The 21,791-nt window shown below is 50.7% G+C and overlaps 1 protein-coding gene across 2 annotated transcripts in view; it reads right to left on the minus strand.

Annotated features, from left to right (window-relative positions):
- The window catches only part of GABRA3 (gamma-aminobutyric acid type A receptor subunit alpha3), a 68,333-nt gene that overhangs the window by 34,088 nt on the left and 12,454 nt on the right, over positions 1–21,791 (minus strand). For both annotated transcript variants that reach the window (XM_053990268.1, XM_053990267.1), the window contains exon 3: positions 20,519–20,640. In XM_053990268.1, the coding sequence (XP_053846243.1) occupies positions 20,519–20,640 (122 nt within the window). The remainder of the gene's footprint in view (positions 1–20,518; positions 20,641–21,791) is intronic.

The following is a 21,791-nucleotide window of genomic DNA, read 5'->3' on the forward strand; positions in this document are numbered from 1 at the left end:
CTTCAGAACAGGGACTGTCTGTACCCGTTTTTCAATAGACTAATTTCTCCATTACCTGTTCCCCCCACTCTGCAGAGGACTATAAAAGACCCCTGAGTTAACAAAGATTTTGGTGAACCCCCACGGATGACGGTGACCATCGAGGATTTCACCTCTCTGTTTGGTAGCTATATCCTCCTTCTCCTCTCTCTCTCTCTCTCTCTATCCTTTATTTCCTTTCTGTCCCCTCTATCACATTTGCTGTTGGCACTCAATAAAGGTGCATTTGTTGTGATTAAACTGATGGTCCCCTGCTGTTGGCCTTTTGCACTTTTGGGATCGGTTATCGAACCGTCACGAGTCCCCTTGTCCTGGCAGACTGTGACAGGTGGTGTGGCTGAGAATAGAAGGGTTCAGGATTTTCTGCACCCAGGGGTACAAACCATCGATCCACTCCAAGTCAGCTCCTGGAGGGAGGTGTTTCTGCTCAGGGCTCCAATATCTCATCTCCAGCTGTGGTCACAACCTAAGAAGGGCAGTAACAAGCTGATGGTGCCCCTGAACTCCCTCCTAGACAAACCCATTTATCCTCAGCTCAGGAATGTCTGAGGTCCCCTTATTCAGTGTCCCCTTATTCTGTGTACCCTAAAAACCACACAAAACCCTTGGGGAAGGATTCCCACCAGCCTGTGCTGAGAGCAGTGGCAACATGAAGAGAGGGGATACAGCCTTGCTCTCACACAACCCAAAGTGTCACCAGGGTGACACCCAAAAACACCAGGGTGGTGTTTTCCAGCTAATTCAGCAGCTCTGGGAAGGGAAACACAAGAAGTCAGCTGGTACTACTGACTTCCACCTCATAGCTTCCCCCAACTCCTTGCCATAGTAATTAATGAGCAGCAGAAGGTAATTTTTGCAGGTGCACACAGAAGCTCTTTGTGTGTTTCACTCTTTGCCTTCTCAGCCTCCCACTGCGGGGATTTAATTTTCCTTCCACTTTTAGCCTCTGGAACAAAAGAGGTTTCCATGACCTTTGCTACTAGCTCCATGAGCCCACTGGAGCTGAGCTGAACCACAGCCCTGGGCAGCCCTTACCTTCAGAGGTGTCACTACAGCCCCAGCCAGACACTCCACCCTTGGGTCCTCCTCTCCCTTTGACCCCCATCACACCAGGGCTGCCTTTCCCAGCCCCTACCTGTGGTTTTTCAGGTGGTTTTTAACCTGTGGTGGTGCCTTCTTTTGGGAAGTGGGAGCTGAATGGTGTCTCCTTGCAGGGTGAGAGGCACTGAAGAAGGGAGGGACATCTCTGAGTGGTGTGGCACGTGGCACCTTCTCTATGACCTGGCACTTGGGAATGCCAGGCCAGTGCTGGGAGAGGACAGGGAGGCACAAGCAGAGGGGTAGGTGCCCAAGAGGAGAGGGTGACCCCTCTCCACAACCTCAAGCTGCAGAAATGGAGACATCTACATCACCAAGCACACACCAGGAAGCCCTGATGTGGCCTTCACAGCTGCTCTCCTGCTGTGGGGGCAGTAAGACTCCCCCACGTACATCAGAGTTGCTTTTCTTGCAATTTTTTTTTTTTTTTTCTGAGGGAGCTCAGAAATAGCAGCAGAGAAGGAAATATTTCAGTGAACATGCAGTGCTGTTGATGCCTCCTGGGCTTGTCCAGCCCAGCCATGGGATAAAGCTGACTCCAAGGACATTGACAGAGCTCCTGCCACACAAAAGGCCACAAAGCAGTGTGAGCTATTGCTAATGTCACGACCACAAACACCCCTGCTGTGCCTGGAGTGCTGCCACATCAGGTATCCTGGGAGCAGAGGCTCTGCTGGGGTCAGGAGGGAAAGGCTGGGGAATGGAGAGGGCAAAAAGCCACGAGAATCTCCTGGCATTCCCTGCAGCCTCTGGGAAAGGGAGAGCAGAGCTGGGGAGCAGAGGTGCAGGTCTCACCACAAGCCCTTCTCTCTCCTCAGCTTGATGGACCTCAGACAACACAGACAGAGGTGTCTGTTGAGGTGTCAGGACCAACCTCTTCAAACTCCCAGTCCCAAAGTAAAAATACATATTTTCAGACACTGCTTGGCTGTTACAGCACCCCAGCAACCTTGAATATGAAATTACTTGCTCAGAAGCGAAAGCCAAGTCTCCCATCACAGACATTCACCCCTGTCTGGCAGCTCAGCCCGGGCACCTTTCCCAAAAGTGGACTGCAGCGTGTACATGTTCTTCTTCTGAGAAGCAGCAAGAACATACACAGAATGTCTCGGTCCTGTCAGTGCCAAGTGGCAGCCAGCAGGGCCAGGAGTGTCACCAGGGGGCTGGCAGGTGGCCCAGCCCTTCTGAGGCCAGACAGAGCTAACAGCAACACTTAATTCATCGGACTACCTGGAACACCCACATCTCCAGGAAAGGTCACTTGGGCAGAAGCATCAGACACGGCCGAGAGCCCCCTGGCCCCACAGGTAGTTCTGCCCACCCAGACCTCACCACCCCTGAGGGCACCTGCCTCTCAGAGGGAGCACAGAGATGAGGATGAGCAGGGTCCATGGATGAAGGCTGGTGACCTGGGACAGAATGGTTAAAGATGAGAGGATGCTCCTCTACTGCAGAGTGGGGTCAGCCAAGGACAGAGCACTGGGAAATCTGTACTCTGCAGAATAAACCACATAGTAAGGGAAGAAACAATATAAATGTCTGAAACAAATGTCTTATCTCAGCAAAAGCAGGGGTGAGTAAGAGCCTGCAGGGGATTGCCAACAAGACCTTTGGGTTGGATCTTATCTAGCTCTGCCATGTCACCAACGATTTGTCTCACGCAGTTTTGCCCAGCGATTTGCTTGATTCCAGAGTAACTGGGTCTGTGTAACAGCTCTGACACCCTCAGTTATGCTGCCAGTGACTTCTGCAGGGCTGTGATCAAAAGGACATCACATTTAGATGGGCAACAAGGCTATCTGCTGCTCGCCAGGAAAGCATCAAGACTGTTTCCCCAGGCCTGGGGTGCCCAGGTTTTTTTTCACCCACTGCTGCTGCTGCAATCCCCTGGCACTGCCAGCATTTGCTGTACAGCCAGTTCCCAAGTTGCTGCTCTGTGAGCCATGGTGATTAATTACTACCTTCTCTCTGGTGTGATGGCACATCAGTGTCTACAATTGCGTGTCCTCCAGCCAGACTGGAGAGAAATCATCCGATCTGTAAACACAGCTACGCATGTGGTGTCACTTCCAGCTGTGCTTCTCTCCTTTCTCCCCTCAACCTGGATATTTCAGGGAGAACGAGGAATTCAAAAGAATTCCAGGGGCTGTCTCAAGAGACAGCCAGCAACGAAGCCGCTCACACGTGATGAGAGAGATCAGCATGGTCTGCAATTACATGTGCTCAATTCTTCAGCAGAGATGAAGTGAGATGATGCCTGTCAAAGCCTCAGAAAGACAGCCCGCCCTGGCTCCCTTTCTTAGCAGGGCCCTTTCTCTCTCAGGGAGAGCTGAGGCAGGGAATAGATTTATTCCCTGTCTCACACCACATGCTGCAGATGCAGAGTTCTCACATGGCTGCAACCAATGTCCTCTGCAGGAAGGAGCTGCAGGACCATGAAGTGACCCAGTTACCACCTGAGTGTGGCTTGTCTGGGATTTGTGGCACACTCTCAGGCAAAGATGGATGTCTAATTCCTGGGCACAAACTCCTTGGGTTGCGTAGGGAAGATCAGCTCAGTTTTTTGGAAGAGAAATCCCTCAGGAGCCTGCAAATGTGCTGTACATGTGCCCGTGGCTCTGACCCAGGTCTGAGCTCTCTCCACACCTACACAACTCCATAACCAACAGAGCTGGGATCAAGGCACAACTATTGCTTGAAGCAAGCACTCAGACAAACTTTGCTCCTCAGCACAGTGCTCAGAGGCACAGAGGGCATCTGCTGGTCCCTTTTGGGTGAGTAACTGCACTCCCCCCCCAGCCCTTCCGCGGGGTAACAGCACAGGTAGCCCAGCTTTCTGCTCTGACCTCGCTGCACTGCCCCTTTGTCTCAACACACACTGGCTAAGGGGACTCCAGGCATACCTGGCAGCCCAGGTGTTGCTGTAGAAGGTGCTACAGGGATTTCACACCCTCCCATGCTGCTGAAAGGCATTTTCTCACACTTGTCAAGAGTGTGGGGTGCAGGTTACAGCTCTATCCAGCAGAGCAGCCTAGGAGAGATGCTGCTTTACCAGCAGAGGAGCCAACAAACCCTGCTTCCCTCAGATCAGCTTTTCCTCCCTGTTTTTCTGATGCCTAACACCAGTTGATCCCAATTAGTTACCTCTCTCAGCTTTGGGTCTTTTTCCACTCAGCTTCATAATTCCACAAATCTTGGAGGGACTCCAGATCTCGGAGTTATCCACCTTTTCTGTCAGGCTTTGCTCAGAGCAGCCAGCAGGCTCTAAAGCTTATGGAAGACAAAAGGCAGCAAGATGGGTGTGATAAGCCTTACACCATTAGAAGCCCTGGCTAAAACCCTACCACAAGGCTCCACAGAATGTGATTTAATTTAGCTTGCCCCCCATTTATCCACGTGCACGTATTCTTATCACCACACTGAGATACACATCCAGGGGTTAGACTCAGGATGTGGTGCAAGTTACTGATAAACACCCAGCCCAGCAGGGACAGAAGGAAGAGTCAGAAGCAGCGACTGCTGGAGGGTGTGCAGCCATGAAGGCTTTATACACACCCCTCATTCTCACACATACAGACTACAAACAGAGCCTACAAATTAGCTGTGCTATTTTTTGCCACAGACAGAACTAAGACAGAATGAACAAAGCTACTGTCGTTACTATTTTAAGGGCTCAGGACACCCTCAGATGGCAGGAAGACAGAGGAGGAATATGTATGTATGAGCATGCTTTTAGAGGTTCTGCAGTGCTCCCAGAGCCTGTGGTAATGGAAGGGGGATGCTACAGAAACATGTTTGTTATATATTATAAATACAATGGGAAAATGTGTGAATATAAATTAGCATGCATAATTTAACATCCTCAGTATTAAAGCCTGGCCTTGATGGCTAAGCCAGAGGCACTTGGAAAAGGGAATCCCTGCTGGTCCCAGTGGACAGGGGAAGAGCAGTCAGGCAAGGCCATGGTGCCAGCTGGTACATCCAGCTGTGCCCTGAGGGAAAAAAGCCAGGAGAATTCTGCTGCAGGAGCAGTAACGTGAGGGCAAAAATGCCAGTCTGCTACCTCAGCATTGGGCAAACCCACTCCATGTTACCTGCAAACCACCTGTGCTCTGGTTTGGGCCTGCCTTGATGACCTTATTCAGTTAATTCTCCCCTTCAGGCATCAGTGACAGTGTTCTTGCTGGCCATGTCAAAGGATCTGGGTGAACAGAGCCCTCAGGGAAAGACTGCAGCAGGTTCTGCACCTCAGTGCTGTGGCTGAAGCTGCAAGCACAGGAGAGAAGAGGCACCAAAACAAAGCACTGCTGTATCCCTCCACACATGAGCAACCCAGCTGGGAAAACCACTTATTAGACCAGGCTTATCCATAACCTACATGAACCCTGTGTGCCTCTGAAGCTTCCTCCTCAGGCAGACTGGCAGGTTTTTGCTTACCCCCTTTCCTAAAAACACTGAGCCTTGAGGTAACTCGTTCTCAGCAAGTCTTTCTTTAACAGAAATCACCACCTCCCAACAGGCCACAGTTGCTTTGAGAGGAGTTACAAAACCTTCAGATCAGTACCAGTAACATCCTTGGAGTTTGTAAAGCAATTACCAAGCTCTGCAATTCATCAGGCAGATCCCCGGGAAAAAGATAAGCACGAAGGTGCAATACAAAACTGCTGTTGCCAACCTGATAATCGTTGATAGACGACAGAGAAAACAGCTACGAAGATTGGGAAGCAAGGGAGCAAACAGGGGAATGCAAGAAAAATCAGAGAATCATTAAGGTTGGAAAAGACCTCTAAGATTAAGCCCAACCATCAACCCAGCACCACGACCATGTCCCCAAGTGCCACATCCCCATGTTTTTTGAATACTTCCAGGAAAGGTGATTCTAGCACCTCACTGGGCAGCGTTGTAGCAGGCTTTGACAGCCCTTGAAGTAAAGAATTTTTCCCTAATATCCAACCTGAACCTCCCTTGACTCGAGGCCATTTCCTCTCACCCTGACACTGGTTGCCTGGGAGAAGAGATTGATGCCCACCTGTCTGCCCCCTCCTGCCAGGGAGCTGTGGAGAGCAATAGGATCTCCCCTGAGTGTCCTTTTCTCCAGGCTGAGCGCCCCCCTGCCACTCCTGGTGCTCCAGACTCTTCCCCAGCTCCATTCCCTTCCCTGGACGCGCTCCAGCCCCTCAATCTCCCTCTTGTCATGAGTGAGGGCCCCCAAACCAGTCTCACTCGAACCAGCTCTGCATTAAATGTGTGTCCTTGCAGAGGGAGAAGGAAGAAAAGGGATGTCTCAGCCATGTTCATGAGGTTTGCAGGCTGAGCTCTGGGCTGCAGCCCCGCCGCTGCTGCTCTGCGCCGTGGCTCTGAGCATGCACTGAAGGCAGCTCTGCTGTGCCTCAGTCTCCCCATCTGCCTTCCAGCCCCGGTGCTGCCTGCCCGTGCCTCTGGCTGTGTCTCATTCCAGGCTGCTCTGCAGGCTGAGCATTGCCAGAACACGTGACGGGCTGTAGTGGGCAAAAAATGGAAATGAAAAAAATAGAAGAAGAAAGTGACTCCTGGGGGTTGCTGTACAGCTCAGAGGAAGGGCCCATTTAATTTTCAAGCCTGTCCCCTGAGGCCATCACCAGGTACTGAGACAAGATACAAGAGTACCATAGCAGGGAGCAAAGCTGTAATTTGCACTCTGGTTCCCTTATCCATTAGCTCCTGGCTGGCATTTCCTTCAGCAGAGAACTCAATCAGCTCCTCAGACAGTGTGCCTAAGGTGATGCTTCTGGCATGCTTCACCTCCACTCCCAGGGCACTGCAGACAAATGTTTTCCCTTCTTCATGCACCTCAGCGTGGTCTGTGTGGCAGAGCCCAGCTCTGCACCGAGCTGTCCGTCCCCTGTCACGCACGGGTCACTGGGCTGCACAGCCAGTGCTTATTTATTTCAGCAATGCCAATACAGTGTGCAAATAAACTCATTTAATTCACACTGCCCTGCACTGGTCAATTTAGCATTTCCCCTGGGCTCACCCTGTGCCACATCTGCCACACACCGAGAAAGGCACTGGGAAAGAAAGAAAAATGAAAGAAAGAATCACACTGACTGCCAGGTGCAAATAACTCCTTCTGGCTTTGCTGCCCCAGACTTGCACGGGAAAACAGAGGCTCCAAAGCACAAGATAAACCCCCAAACACTCACGGTGCTCCTCCAGGACATCCCCTCTCACCTGCCTTCCCCCTGGCTGCCAAATGGGGCCAGCAAGCTCCGGCAGCAGTGGGTTCATGCCCACGTGGCAACATGGGCTTATTTGTGCATTCAGGCTGTTGTTTTATCCCCAGGTGAGCAAAACAATTTCAGAGGAAATTCCATTTTGGCTCCAAATCTCCCCCCTCCCCAGCACTGCTCAGACACCAGCATTGCCTGTCCCAAGGACAAGAAGGCTTTTTTATCAGAGTTACTCACAAAAATTCAACAACTGATAGGGAATTGTCAGTCCTGCCCACTACATGAATTATGATATGCTGCATGGTACTCTGATACTCCCATCAGAGACAGGCAGAGGGCAGATGCCTCCAGATGTATGTAATTTTTAATTTCCTTTGCTGGGGAAAATGTTTTCTTGTTTTAGTGATGTATGTTCAAAGCGTTCCAGTTCCCATGGCAACTCTCTGCTTCCACTGGAGATGTCATTTTTCATGCCATCCCTTCAGAATTCGACATCTCCTCACAGAAGTTTTGAAGAAATGTCTCTCTTAAATATATATTTATTAGAGACAGTGCCCGAGAGTGTGTTTTATTGACACGTTTCTTAGGTGACTCAGCCTACAGAGGAGAAAGCTGTCTCCAGAAATATGCTGCCTGCCAATCTGCCTTTCCTCAGCTTCTGTTTTCAACCACAACTCTCCCTCTCTTTTTCTGCCATGCAGTTATTTGCCAGCACCTGCTCCCTTTTATTTTTTTTTAATTCCTTTCTGTTCCCATCACTCTTGTCCATGCCCAGCATCTGCTCCCCCCTTTTTTTTTTTCTCCTTAATTCCTTTCTGTTCCCATCACTCATGTCCATGCCCTGCTCCCCAGCAAAGCAAGCACAGCAGGGCAGTGCCCAACTGTGTCAGAAGTGCTTGTGCCTATTCCCTGCTGCCACATTTGCATGTAGAGAAAACCCCAAAGTACTGCAGAACAGAGACTCCATGAGCCTCTTCGTGCTGGAGGTGCAGCAGCAGGAGCACCTGCAGCTCCCTGCCCCTGGATGCTCTCTGTGCCATCTGGCTGGAGCTCTTTGGGTGCCATGTGCCCCTTGGGAAGGGCTGAGGGCATCGAGGTGCTCACCCTGCTCGCCCGTGCAGGACCCTGGGCATGGGGCTGCCATGCTGGCTGGGGGGAGGATTCGTGCCCCAGGTGTTGTTTATCTGGTGCCCCTTGGGCAGCAGTTTCAGTGGCTCGTGGAATTGTGGTGCCTCTCTGTGCCCCACAGGTGTGGGGCTGAGGGGTGCTGAGATGGAACCACCTCCTGCCCCACCCCAGCCTTCCCTGGCCCACCAAGGCACGCTGCCTGCCCCTAACCATCACCCCAAAAAACCCTGCACCCCTGGCTCTGCAAACCCCTGCAGAGAACAGGAGATGTAACATCCCTCCCACAGCAGCTTCCAGAGGTTTTTCACCACACCCCAGCCGAGTGTTTCCATTCCGGGCTGCAAGGAGCCCCCAGCTCTGTTGCCCTCTGGGACAGGGGAGCCCCCAGGACCTGCAGGGGTGCTCAGGTCCCCTCAGTGAGCAGGATCCCATCCCAGGAGCCCTCACTTGCCCCACGATCAGCGTCTCCCTGCAGAAATGCCAATAAAATGCCTCGGAAAGAGGCGGCAGCAGCGCCACGAGGATCCCGGCGGGACAGCGCGCTGGAGATCCTTAATAGAGCTGTAACGTTACAGCTCCAAATTGCCTTCCTCCAGGAGACAAATCCGAGCGAGGAAATTGGTAGGAGCCGAGCAGATCTGGAGGCTGATGGAGCTAATCCCAGGCATGTTTAAACGCAAAGGCCCAGGGAGCCTCACTCAAAGCCGACGCGAACGCCGGAGCTCGCTGCTGGGCTTAATTCTCAGGTGCAGCCTGCTCCCAGGGGTGGGAAAAGCAGGGAAAAGCAGGGAGAATCAGAACACTGGGAGCAAACATCACATGCCAGCTTCAAGGTCAGGACCTCAGCAAAACCACGCACCAGCCAAAGAGCAGCTCCCGTTCACCCCCTTTTAGCAACCACATGGATGAACGTTGCTGTGGTCCCTTGGAGGAGTTGAGAAACATTTTCTTAGCCCAGCCTCCAGCAGGGACACACAGGCTCAGGGGACACTTCTTGCTGACTCCAGACTTCACATTAATTGTCCCGTCCCACCAGCCATTAATCAAACGTCTTCCACTTGCATTTTTATTGAAAATCAATTTAATAAAGTAGGTGGGAGTCCGCACGCTTCCATAACATCAGATAAATATTCATGGGCGCTTACACTGCTTTAGCTAAATGAGTTTTTTAAATTTAACTGGTGCAATTTCCTTGTTCCTTAATATATGGCTTGGCTTGCCCTTGTTCAGGAGCAGAGATGAGGTGGGACTGGCTCACTCACAGGCGCACCAAGGAAAGCTCCTCTGCTCTGGGGCCAGCACCTTTGGGCAAGGATTATGTCATCACTAATTGGAAATACCAGCGCTGGGGTCAGCGTCACCCAGAGCAACTCCCCAGAGCTGAGGTGGAATTCCAAAGGGCCACTTGGAGTTGAAAACTCATTTTGCACCACTGAGAGCATGGGCCCCATTTTTCCCTCGGCAGGTGTGCCCTTTGATTTCCACTTTTGCCTCCCTGTTTAAGCAGCCATTGTGCTCCAGCAGCTGAAGCTAATGAAAATCCTCGGCAAATGCACCCCCCTGATGGTTACTGAAGGAGGTTAAAAGGCTTCCAGCTACCAAAACACACCACGCACCAGGGAAAGAACAGAAACACACCCACTCAGGATTTGAGAGTCCTTGGAGAAGGGATGAGCACCACGATCAGCATCACTCAGACAATCTCCACCTGCAGCCCTGGGGAGGGCAGGTTAACCCCAAGCAAGGCTCCTTGCTGCAGCCCTCCTTCCCAGAGGCACATGGAAAAAAGAGAAAGCCTGACACATTGATCAAATTTAGGAGACAGGCAGGACTCAGGCAGTCCCTATCAGTGAGAGATTTTACAGCATCTAACAGCTCTTTGTTAACTGGAGCAGTGAGGAGCTGCAGCTCCCAAAAAAGCAGCAATGCAGGGCAATTCAGCCACTGCCAGGATTCTCGTCGTGTTATCCCAGTGATATCCTTCTCTTGAAAGGCAGTGCTTTAGAAATCCAGCGCACCATCACTTCGCCTTTGTTATTCATGCAAACTGACTTGTTTTCATCGTTACAGCCCCGACCTAATTCCCCGTGCACACGCTCCCTACAGCAGCTCAGAGCCCCGGACAGGATTTGCTTTCTCTGTGCTTTGGTGACATGAAGGTTGTGACTGGCCCTGCAGACAGGCACAGAGAGCCTGAGCCCTGGGACAGGGCACGGAGAGCCCTGCCCGAGTCGCATTTCCCGTGCTCCAGCTCTAGGGCGTGCGTGGTGTGAACACAAACGGGATCAAGTGCCACCATCATCGTTTTCCCTTTATCCCCAGCAGCTACAGATGCAGCAGAGGTGGGCAATCCTCACTTTGTGATGTCACCAGAGGCTCGTGGCTCGGTTCCTCCCAAAACGCAGCAGGGCCAGCTCTCCTGCAAACCTCCCAGCGCTGATTTCCCTGCTATTAAGACAGCAGCCCTGCCCTGGAGAGATCAGCCTCGCTGGAGACAAACTGCCTGTCAGCAAACAGCACTAAATACAGGGTATCATACTCCACAGATGGTGGCAGGCTTTTAGTGTTTTCTCTCTTGGATGCAGGTCACACCACTAATGTCATCTCCAAACACCGAAATCCTACATGTGAAAAGGTAAAGCTTAATTGCCTTGAACAGCAACTCTTGTATTGACTCCAACATAAGGCCCATAAATATTAATACAGCTATATTTAGCCCCTTTCAATTATACATACAAAATTGAACATCTTTCTGGGAACAAATCAGTCCAGATAGGGCTTGGATTTTTTTCCTTTTCCCTTTTTAATGCGTTCTGCATCAAAATAATAATAATTCTGATAGAGCAAAAGCTTTAAAAAAAACCCAAAACAACAGAACTGGTGGATGGAGGTAAAGTCTTAAAGATATTTTTCTGGCTCAACCAACTTGCTGGGCAGGTGTTCAGGGGTACTTGCATACTCCTAACCTCAGCCCTGCCCCACCTGGTTCCCATTTATTTGTTGACAGAGTCCTTTTGCTGGAAGGCAGCAAATGGGCCCCAGAGAAGATGTGTCAGACGGGGGAGCTGCCGGGACGGGGATGCTCGAGGGAGGTCCCATCCAAGCATGGCCGTGCCCACACAAAGCCTTCTGCAGTTAAAGACCTTCTCCTTTGTATAAAAATCACATCCACGTTACTGATTTGCAGATTAATTATACATCGCTTCCCTTGCCAAAGTGGACTTAATGGTATTGACATTGCATGACAAAGAGGAGCTATCAGAAAGCTTCTCTCATTACGATGGCTAGATTGATCAGGGAAGAAGAAAGGAGATTTCATGCTTTTGTTTTTTGACCCTTCCTCATGAAAGCAGACAAAGCCCTTTTCTAGGGAAAGGTGTTTTCAAACTCAGGCAAGACCAGGTGCCTCTCTCCAAAGGAAAGAGCTCTCATCTTTCATGAGAGCCTGGAATTCAATTCCCACATGTGCACAGACCCTTCACAGAAAACACACCTTGGGGGGGAAAAAACCCCTACAGAGTTTGCACCTTCGTTTTTTTGCAGGATAGTGGCCACAGCTGGCTAAAGTGACATAAAGTGACATGATGAGATAAGAACTCAGATGAATAATTATGAATGTAGGACAGCAAAAAAAAAACAAAAAAAAACCAAAAAAAACCAAAAAAACCCCAAAAAAAACGCAAAACAAACAAACAAAAAAAAATCCCCCAAAAAACCCCAAAACAAACAAACAAACAAACAAAAGAAACCCTGATCTGGCCTGTATGAACACAGAACTTCCTCAAAAAGAGCTCTGAAGGATGCAGCAAGGCCTGTGCAGAGCCTCTGGCACCGTGCACAGTCAATGGCTGTGCTTTGGGGGGGTTTGTTATGGTCCTCAGACCCTTTCCTCAGCAAAGTTTCTCGTACCATAACTGATCTTTCCAAACCAGAGCTGTCTGAAATGGCTTTTGCGATGCTGAAACAGCATCTTGGCTTTTCAGACACAATTTATTTCGCTCCAGTCATGAGTTGTTCCATCCACTGATTCAGCCTGAACTTTGTCATCAATAGGATTTTCCAGCAGGTTGGGAGAGGGGGGGAAAAAAAAAATCATATGCTTCTTCTGTGCCTGTTATTCTCAACACTTTGGTTCAAATTACATCCTTCCAGAAGGTAAAGAGAACGGGGTGTCCTTTCCTCACAATGCAAATTGCAGATTAAAATCCCTCTCTAGGCTATACTCTATGCCTATAATTGTCAGTACTCCAGAAGAACTCTTTTTTTTTCTTTTTAATAAACATTAGCTGCACATCCTTCAGAGGCACATTTTTAAGGTTCAGTTACAAGTTAGTAGACAAAGAAATATTACAGGAAATTCCTGCCCCACCAGGTGAGAGTTTTGCCACTTACTGCAACAGGGTATTTCCCTCTGACTTTTAACAGTCTTTGTTTAAGGGACCCTGCACAGTTCAGCCTCGCAGTCTTGCAGCCCTCCCCAAAGCCCCACGCATCTTCCACCCTGACAAACACTGCAGTATTTTTATTTAATCAAACAATAACCTTTAAATAAATGGAACGGCATTAAGAAGCTAACAGGTCTGAAGCAGCAGCATTAATCCCCCCTCCACAGGGGGCTCAGATAGATGTGATTTGATTGCTTCTTCCAGATGGATCAGGGCTGAAATTCACCACCAACATGATCAATGACTTTGCCTCATCAGACATAAACAATACCTCTATATTACTACATGAACTGCTGCAAACATTTTGTCCTCTAGCTCAACAAATAAAATAGCTGCTGTTTCCTCAGTATTTGACCAGTTGTTTCACCAGCAGCTTCCCAGAACAAACCAATTAAAGTTGTTTTTAAACTCCATAACACCCAATAAAAAAATCTTATTTCTCAATCCATATCAAAGCCACATTATAAATCCTTTACATGGGGCTGAATAAATGGAAATTCTAATAAAGGAGAAGCTGCCATAGTCCAACAGATCAATAAAGACATCCTCACAAGCAGTTTATAGCCATCTACGACATCATCTACTGATGTTCTTAAACCCATCTAACACATGTTCAACATGCTGAAACATCAGCTATCGCCTTCCAGAGTCATTATAAACAAACACCATCATCCCATCTCTGACACATCCACAGCTCCCCCTCGGGCAGGGAGCAGCTGCCCGACGTTCAACTGCTTCACTGCAGGTGTTTGAGCCAGCACTGGAGCCCTGAGATGTTACTCCAGTACACATTACTGGGGCAAAAAATCCCCTCCAAGTGGCTTTCCTTTCCTGGAAATATTTCTTGCCCCTTGGGGAAAATCTTCTTGCCTACATGTGTGGGTGCAGGGCAGGGTCAGCAGCTCCTCCCTGGAAACCCGCAGGGAAGGCGCCAGCTAAAAAAAGGCACCCACAGGAGCAGGAGAAACACTTCTCCTCCTGACAAATCACAAGCCCACAGCCTAGGGGCAGGGTTGGGTTGCTCTGGAGAGCCCTGGAGCGTGCACACAAGGACAGCTGGTGATGGACTTTGGCCACATGACCCTTTCTGAGGTGGCTGGGCACAGAGCCGGCGTGGTGACCCCCTCACAGCTCTGCAGTGGCAGCTGCCAGATGCCCCCGAAGCACCAGTGCTGAGCCAAAGCCAGGTGTTTCACACCAAAAGCAATCAATCTCCTTTCACAATGGATTCCCCACCCCTCCCTGGTTCTTGTGGCATCCCTGAAGCTTTGATACAGGCTTGTTGCCCTCAGCACATTCATAACTTATTTAAGAGAAGACTTCCACCCTTAGGCACAGCTGTCAGGGCCGTGCTCCTCGCCTGCCTCCTGATGTGTGCAAGGCTTTTCACACACAGCTGTGCACCAGGGGCTTAAACAGCAGCACCACCGGGAATTCTGTGCCAGAGAGGAGAGCACCAGGGCTCTGCAAATCCACAGCAAAGCTGCCTTTGGAGAGCTGCCCCCGAGGGGAAGACGACCTTTCTTTAATTTGCTCACAGACAGATCTTGACTTCAGAAGTTTGACGAGCAGAGCAGGGTCCCCATTGCCCAGAAAGGTAAACAGAAGGAAATGCTGTTCAGGCAATGCCTCAGCTTCAAATTAAAACTCATCAAGGAAGCTCAGACAGAGACAAAAATCTGAGATAAGACATGGTTTTGTTGTTTGTTTTTTTTTTTTTTTTCCTAGGAAAAGATCAAATTCCTCCCTGGAGTAATCAATACAAAGCACGAAGTCGGATCAGAGAGAAGAGATGAGAAGTTGGGAAAAGTGGAACATTAAGACAGAAAAACAGATTAAACACAGGCTTGAAACCCTAGAAATCATAATAAACAACAGAGGACAACTCTGTTTGTCATCTCATGTTTCTCTGTCATCTCATGTTTGTGTTTCACACAAACACTAGGTCTAGATAATGTTTATGAGGCAGTTTTATCACACACAGGTGAAAAACCCATCCACAAGTGAAAAGGACAATTTCAACATTTCATCCAGATTTTAGGAAATAAAAGTTCCATAAACTTCCATCTGGACAATTTAACAATTTTTGCCACTGTTATAGGTTAATTTCACTACAAACAGATTTCTTCTTGGATCCTGCCAGGCAGATAAGGTCTTGCTGTTTCACTTTGGGGAGCACTGTACTTTCAAGAGAAGGCAGTTCTGTAATTTAATTATTCTGACTATTTCAGCCCCTCTGCCTTAATGCTCCCACAGTAACAGACAGGTCCTTACCTGCAGGAGGTCAGGCCAAAATGACAGATACACTGAGGTGTAGCACACCAAGCATCTCCTGGGAATGTCTCAACCTAAAGGGAGCCGCTCTGAACCCAAATCCAAAAGCTGTTGGCCATCAGCACTTGAATTAGTGAAATACAGGTGGCCAGGCAGGGATACAGGTGTTCCTCAGGAGCCATCCTGCCAAACCACCCCATCATGGAAAGGGCAGGAAGAAACATTGCACCGCAGAAAGAGGAAACGAGAGAAACTCCAGCTGAGGTGCACTTTGCTGACAAAATAATCATGGAAATACAACAGCAGGATAAATATTAACAGGTACAGATCAAAACCATTGGCAAGACAGAGCTGACACAGTAAGGACAGAGAAAAGGCACCACAGGCCAGGTGGGCACCCTGATCTGAGTGCTGGTGTGGGCAGCAGGCCCTGACTGCACCAAGTCCTGCTCGAGCCCAGCGTGGGCTGGGAGGTGCTGACACCAAAGAACAGCACAGTGGAGAAGAGGAAGAGGAGCCTGGGTTGCTTTCACCCTCTGGATAGACCCAGTTGGGAGGGTAAAAACTGGGCTTCCCCTCTGCCTGGATGGGACCACGCCAGGGACGAGGAATGGGTGCCACACCCTGTCCCCAGGGAAGAAGGAACCCAAGGGGTGAAGGGCCTTGCTCTGCTCAGGAACTGTGCCTGTGTTTGCTGGTCCTGCTAAACCCCATGGACACTTCAGGAGGCTCCCAAAGCTCAGCTGTCCAGAAGCCCCTGGTGCAGAGCTGGCCTGGCAGGATGCCCAGCAGCCCCTCAGCAGGGCTGGGCTGGTCAGGGACTCCAGAGATGCTGTAGAGGCTTCAGAGGAACAGCACGAGTTCCCTTGTCAGTCATGCTGCATCCAGGAGGGATAACACTCATCGATCCCAGCCTGGCCTAACATGGTACAAATTGCTTTTTAATTGCAATTGGAGAAACTGGCTTATCTAGGATGTTTACAACTCATCTTTTAGAAAACCGAGCAGCCTACTCTCTTCTCCTCTTCCTTGGGGCAAAATCTTTCCCTCCTGGCATGCCCTGGAAAAGCCCAGCAGTTTTCTGGAATTCTTCCCAATCCCTCAATACAGAGAGTTTGCCCAGATGCCCTCTGGGTTTCTCACCCTTACCCCAGTGTACCTCAGGCACACTCCTGGCCCTGTGGAACAGCCAGTCTCTGGCTGAGCTGGAAGAAACCCCTGCCTTGCTTTGCAAACAGCTGTGGAAAGGTCCCACGTGCCTCCTCCTGCAGCACTAATAGCCCTACGTTGCCAAAGCACATTTAAAGTGTTCTCGAGGCTGTAAGGAAGGAAAATGTCCCCTCCTGGCCGTGCCCAGGCATTCCCAGGATGGCTCTGTTTCAGCAGCAGCACAGTGGGCCCGAATGCCATCGATTAGGACTCATCAGAGGAGGTTCAGCTGTCCAGGGAGCACCACTGACCCTCAAACCCCCAACCTCTGCCTTCTCCCTCATGGTCACTGTGCTGGACATCACACTGGCCCTGTAAGGACTGCAAGGACACACGGGCTAGTTTTGTACATCTGTCATTCATGAAGAACCACTTGTGGTCCCTTCATCTGCATCCCACTACTTGAGCATCTCCTTTTTGGGCACAGGAGACATCTCACCCTTGGTCAGCCAGTTCCACCTCCTTCTCCTGGCCACATCTCCTCTCTCCTGCTCTTGTGAGCTCCAGGTGAGCTCCAGGTGCATAAATGAGGCTCTGCAGGGAGCCCCAGCAAGGAGAACCTGAGCGCTCCAGACAGACACTTCCCACCTCAGCCCCTCCAGGCTGGGCAGAGGATCTGTGTGACTTCAGAGCTCCAGACCAGGAGCAGAGGCCCGTGCTGCCCACAGAAGCTCTCTGAGGACATTTGGTGATCCTGCAAGGTTGGCCATGACAGCAGATGTCTCCATTCCCTCGGGGTCCATCGCTGTTTCTCTCCTGACTTAATATCCAATCTGCCCCGTGTTCTCCCAGGGGAAACACAGGTTTTCTGCTGGCAGCTCCTTCTCCTCCTGCCCTGCTCTGAGTCCTGGAAGATCTTCTGTTTATGCAGCAACCCCTTCCCCGATCCCAGACTGTCTTTCTGTGGTCATGAGGCCAAAGAAAAGACTCTGCTCTGTTCCTAAGAAGAATCCAGCCCTGGCTCAGCAGGCAGAGCCAGGGAGAAACCTCCTGCCAGACACTGTGACACAAATGGTCGTGTCCCCAGTGCTGCAGGGTGTTACTGCAGAAGAAGGGGTCTGACAGCCACCTTCCCCTGCCTTTCTTCTTCTGAGTCAGCCCAAACTGCGCTCACAAATCTCCCCCTTGCCTCAGGACAGCACAGGCTCCTGGCTGGACTGGATGTCTCCTTCTGGGGCAGGAGCAGCAGCCAGGCCCGGGGCCAGACCCTCACCTGGAGCGTGGCTCTGCAGCAGCAGGCACTCCTGAGCAGCCTCAGCACGGGCTTGCTTCAGCTCCTGTCTGCAGCATCCTGGCAGGAAGAGGAGCTCTGGCATGGCAGCTATTAGAGTGGGTGGCAGCAGATGGTGAAAGCAGAGGGGATAAGAAAATAAATACAAAGAGGCTATCTTGAGGGGAGAAGTCACCACACTAACACTCTGTTGCTTACACAGTGTCTTCTCCCAAAGTCTAAACAAACACTGCTCGGCTCCTGGCGCACGGGAAGCTGAAGGAGGGGACAGGGCTGAGCACACACAGCACTGCAGAGCCCTGAGAGGTGCTGCAGCCCCAAACCCTGCTCAGCCCTCCATGTCCCAAATGTCTGCAGGGCCATCTCATCCAGAACAGGAAATCCAGCCAGGCAAAGAGCCTGCATGCCCTGCTTCACACAGGTTACACACAATTTAGGGAACTCCATCCTTCCACCAGCCTGGTGTGGACACGAGATCACCACATCTGCCCTTTCCGGGGACTGCAGGGCATGGATGCCTGACATCTTCAGAAAAGCAATGGAAGACATTCCCAAGGGAAATGGGGAGACTACAGGGACTGCCCAGTGCTGTCTTACAGGAAAACCAATGTTCCTTGTCCATGGCCCAGTCCCACTGCAGCACAGCTGCTCATGGGGATCAAGGCCATCCCCTTCCCAGCCCTCACACAGCCTTGGCCAGCAGGAGCCCACCTCTTGCTGACTGCCACCCCAGGCTCTTCCATTAACCCCAAACTCTGGAGCCTGCAGCAGGACCATTTCTGCTTCTCTGGCCACCAGCAGCAGTGGGAGAGGTTTTTCCCTCTAATTCTCCTGCTGAGAGACCTCCAAGGCTTCAGCCTTGGGAAAAACAACCGAAACTGGGGAGAGCCTGGCTCACCAGGCTGCTCCATGCACAGAGGACAACTCACTGCCAGTCAAGAGCCCCCAAAACCTGCAGCCCTCATCAACACCTCCCACCTGGGTCTGCCAGAGTGCCTCAGCAGGGGAACTCAGAGGTGAAAGCAGTCTTTAAACACGCAAGGGCTGGCTCAGGCACAGGCAATTTATTATGTTAAACACGGCATTAAAGGATCTAAAGCAACAGAGCAAAGATGTTCCAAGAAAGGTTTGAACTTCCCCAGCAAGGGGCTCTTGGGACTCCTCTTGTTAATACTTAGCAGGCTTGTCTGCAGCTGAGCCTACAGTGAGCATAAATGCCCCCTCAGTCCCCGTGCAGAACTCGTTTCAGTTAAATCAATACAGCCGTTGGGGAGACTTGAGGAAGCAAAGCTATTAGTGGGACCACAGTTAATTCTGGGGGAAAGAAACAAGCAACAAAAGCAATAAAACTGACTGATTACTTATGCAGACACTGTAACCCTTTCCTGTCTGGGTCCTGCAGCACAGCAGAGGTGAGGATGCTGGCTGGAAAAGCCCTTCCTCCCCGGGTTTGGCATGGTCTCAAAGGGCAGCTGCAGGGCAGAGGGCTGTGGCACAGAGCTGGACACGGGGCTGGGAGGAGGCAGGGCTGCTCTGGGGAAGGAAAGTGACATTCCAGGAGATCCCATCAGCATGCGAGAGCTCGGGAAAGCAGCTCTTGGCAGCAGGACCTTCAGGAAATGGGACAGCACGTGGTGACTCCAGCTCAGGGTGGAAAGCACACCTCTGGTGAGCAGGAGAGCTCAGAGCAGTGCAGGGACATCCCCTCAGCAGCCCCAGGGACACACAGCTGTCAGCACCTGAGAGGGGCCAGCTCTGCCACAGCAGCAGCACACCAGGAAACCACCCTGGCCCAATCTCCCTAATCTCACATCTGTCTCCCCCACACATCTCCCTGTTTCTTCTGCCCCCTGAGATCATGCTGACTGAAGCTGTAGGCATTCGGTGGGAAGGTGACTGCCATGGTTTTTCCTTCTGAAGCACCTCAGACAAGCGTAGGAGCTTGCAGAGAAGCTCTGCAGCAGCAGCAATGTTGGCAGCAGCGTCGAAGGCAGCTCAGGAGGCAGCAGGGCCTGGGTGAGTGCCCGGTGCCCAGAGCAGCACGGGGGGAGAGCTTGCCAGGTGACAGCTGCATAGGAAATAACTGAGAAGATGTGGAGATAGAGGCTCTGTAGCAAAGCAAACTGACTAAAAAGCAACATCAACATGAGCTGAAGGTTCTGCAAACTGGTGCTATAGAGCCACAGAATCGTTCAGCTTGGAAAAGGTCATCAAGTTCCACTGTGCAGCCAGCACCACCACCATGTTCAGCACTAAGCCATGTCCTCAAGTGCCACACCAACACTTTCAGGGATACCATTTCCCAGAGAACCTTTTCCAGTGCTTTACAACCCTTTCTGTGAAAAGTTTTTCCTTACATCTAATCTAAACCTCCCCTGGTGCAACTTAAGGCCATCTCCTCTTGTCCTGTCATTTGTTTCCTTGGAGAACAGAGTGACCCACACCTGGCTCCAACCTTCTTTCAGGGAGCTGGAGAAAGTGAGAACATCTCCCCATTTCTCCAGGCTGAGCTCCCCCAGCTGCTCCTCATCAGAGTTGTGCTCCAGATCTCTTCTCTGGACACACTCCGGCCCCTCAATGAACGTATCAGCATTTCTTTTGAAAGGGAATTGCTTTTCCTGCCTCTAAAATAGCAGGAATGGGTTCACCCACAGCTGCTCCATCTGCAGGCCTGTCCTTGCCCTGTCACAGGCCACCCTGGGGCTCGCAGCTCTCAGCCCACGAGATACCCAACAGCCAAAGAGCCTCAAAACAGGCAAACAGCCTCAAACTGAGCCTGGCACCGAGCAGCCTCCCCTCCTGAGCAGAGCAGCAGAGCTGTTCAAAAGCCACCCGTGCTGCGTGTCCCTGCTAAAGCCACGCAGCTGCAGGCAGCTCCCACTGACCTCCCAGCCCCGGCCGCAGGCGGTTGTCGTAGCCGTCCAGGAGCCTGTCCAGGATGCGAGTGAAAATGGTGATGTTGTCCTTGCTGTCATCCACGACGTCTGAGACGTGCTTCTGAGAGAGCCTGGCACGGGGAGCGAGGGAAAAAAACAGGAGAGAGGTTAGAAGGGAAATCTACAGCGTGCATGCTGCCAGAGCTACAGGGAGGGAGGGGCCTGAAGTGCAGGATGGGACTCGGATTTTGATAAAGTCACCACAGGGCATTTCTGATCAACTCCCCTCTGTCCTCACAGAGCTCCCCACTGTCCCCTCCCCATCGCTCAGAGCCTGCAGCACCACGGTGTCGCCCTGGTTATCAAGAGTTTTGTAAAGCCTTCTGAGTTTACATTCTTGTAGAGAACTTTCCCACACAACTTTCTGTAAACAACCTATTGTTTTGCATTCTTTCATAGAGGCGGAGAAATTTGATGTACAGGTGGTTTGTCCAGTGTCGTTGGAGAGGTGGCACGTTCACCCTCCAATCCACTGGCACCTTTTGAGAACTATAAACGATTGGAATCAGAGGAAATAAATTAGTCTCTTCATTGTGACCAAGGCTGTGGTGCGTCGTTTTTCCTTGTGTCATCTGGTGACACCACGGGGAGTGCTTTAGGAGCCCTATTTTAACAGGAATGCCCCAGTATCCCTTGCCTGCCCCTAAAAACGGGCATTTTCTGAGCAGAGGCTGTGGGAAGCTCAGTTATTGAAGTGCCACTATCTCCTTACAGGCAGCATGGAAGAGGTGACACCAGGTATTTGGCAGATTGAGGCATTTCAAAGATCTCTGCCCCAGGGAAGAGGGAAGACAGAAAAGTAAGGATTCAGTAAACAGGCTTAAAGCCCCATCATTAAAACACTTAGTGAACCATCTCTGCATTCTGCTGAACTTTCCCTGTTTATAAAAACAAATGAGTTTCCACATTCCCATCTCTGCTCAACACAAGAAGCCTACAAGCCCCCAAACAAGATGATTTCTTCAGAACACATTCTGCCCCAGGTGGAATAAAACAAGGAGTAAATTCCTCTAAAAAAGCACATCTCACTGAAGAAAATCTTCAATGCAGTTTTGCAAACACAAGGGGCTCAAGTAATACATTTGCATTTTGTGTCTCCCTTTCAATCAAGAGAAAAGGAGGTTGTGAGTCCTTCTGGAACCACCTGCCTCTAAAAGAGATTTCAGATGACACAGAGCAGCAGTGCTGTGGCTTCAAGCACAGCTTTCCCCAGCAGAAATAG

This window comes from Vidua macroura, chromosome 14 (assembly GCF_024509145.1).
Source record: "Vidua macroura isolate BioBank_ID:100142 chromosome 14, ASM2450914v1, whole genome shotgun sequence".
NCBI lineage: Eukaryota > Metazoa > Chordata > Aves > Passeriformes > Viduidae > Vidua > Vidua macroura.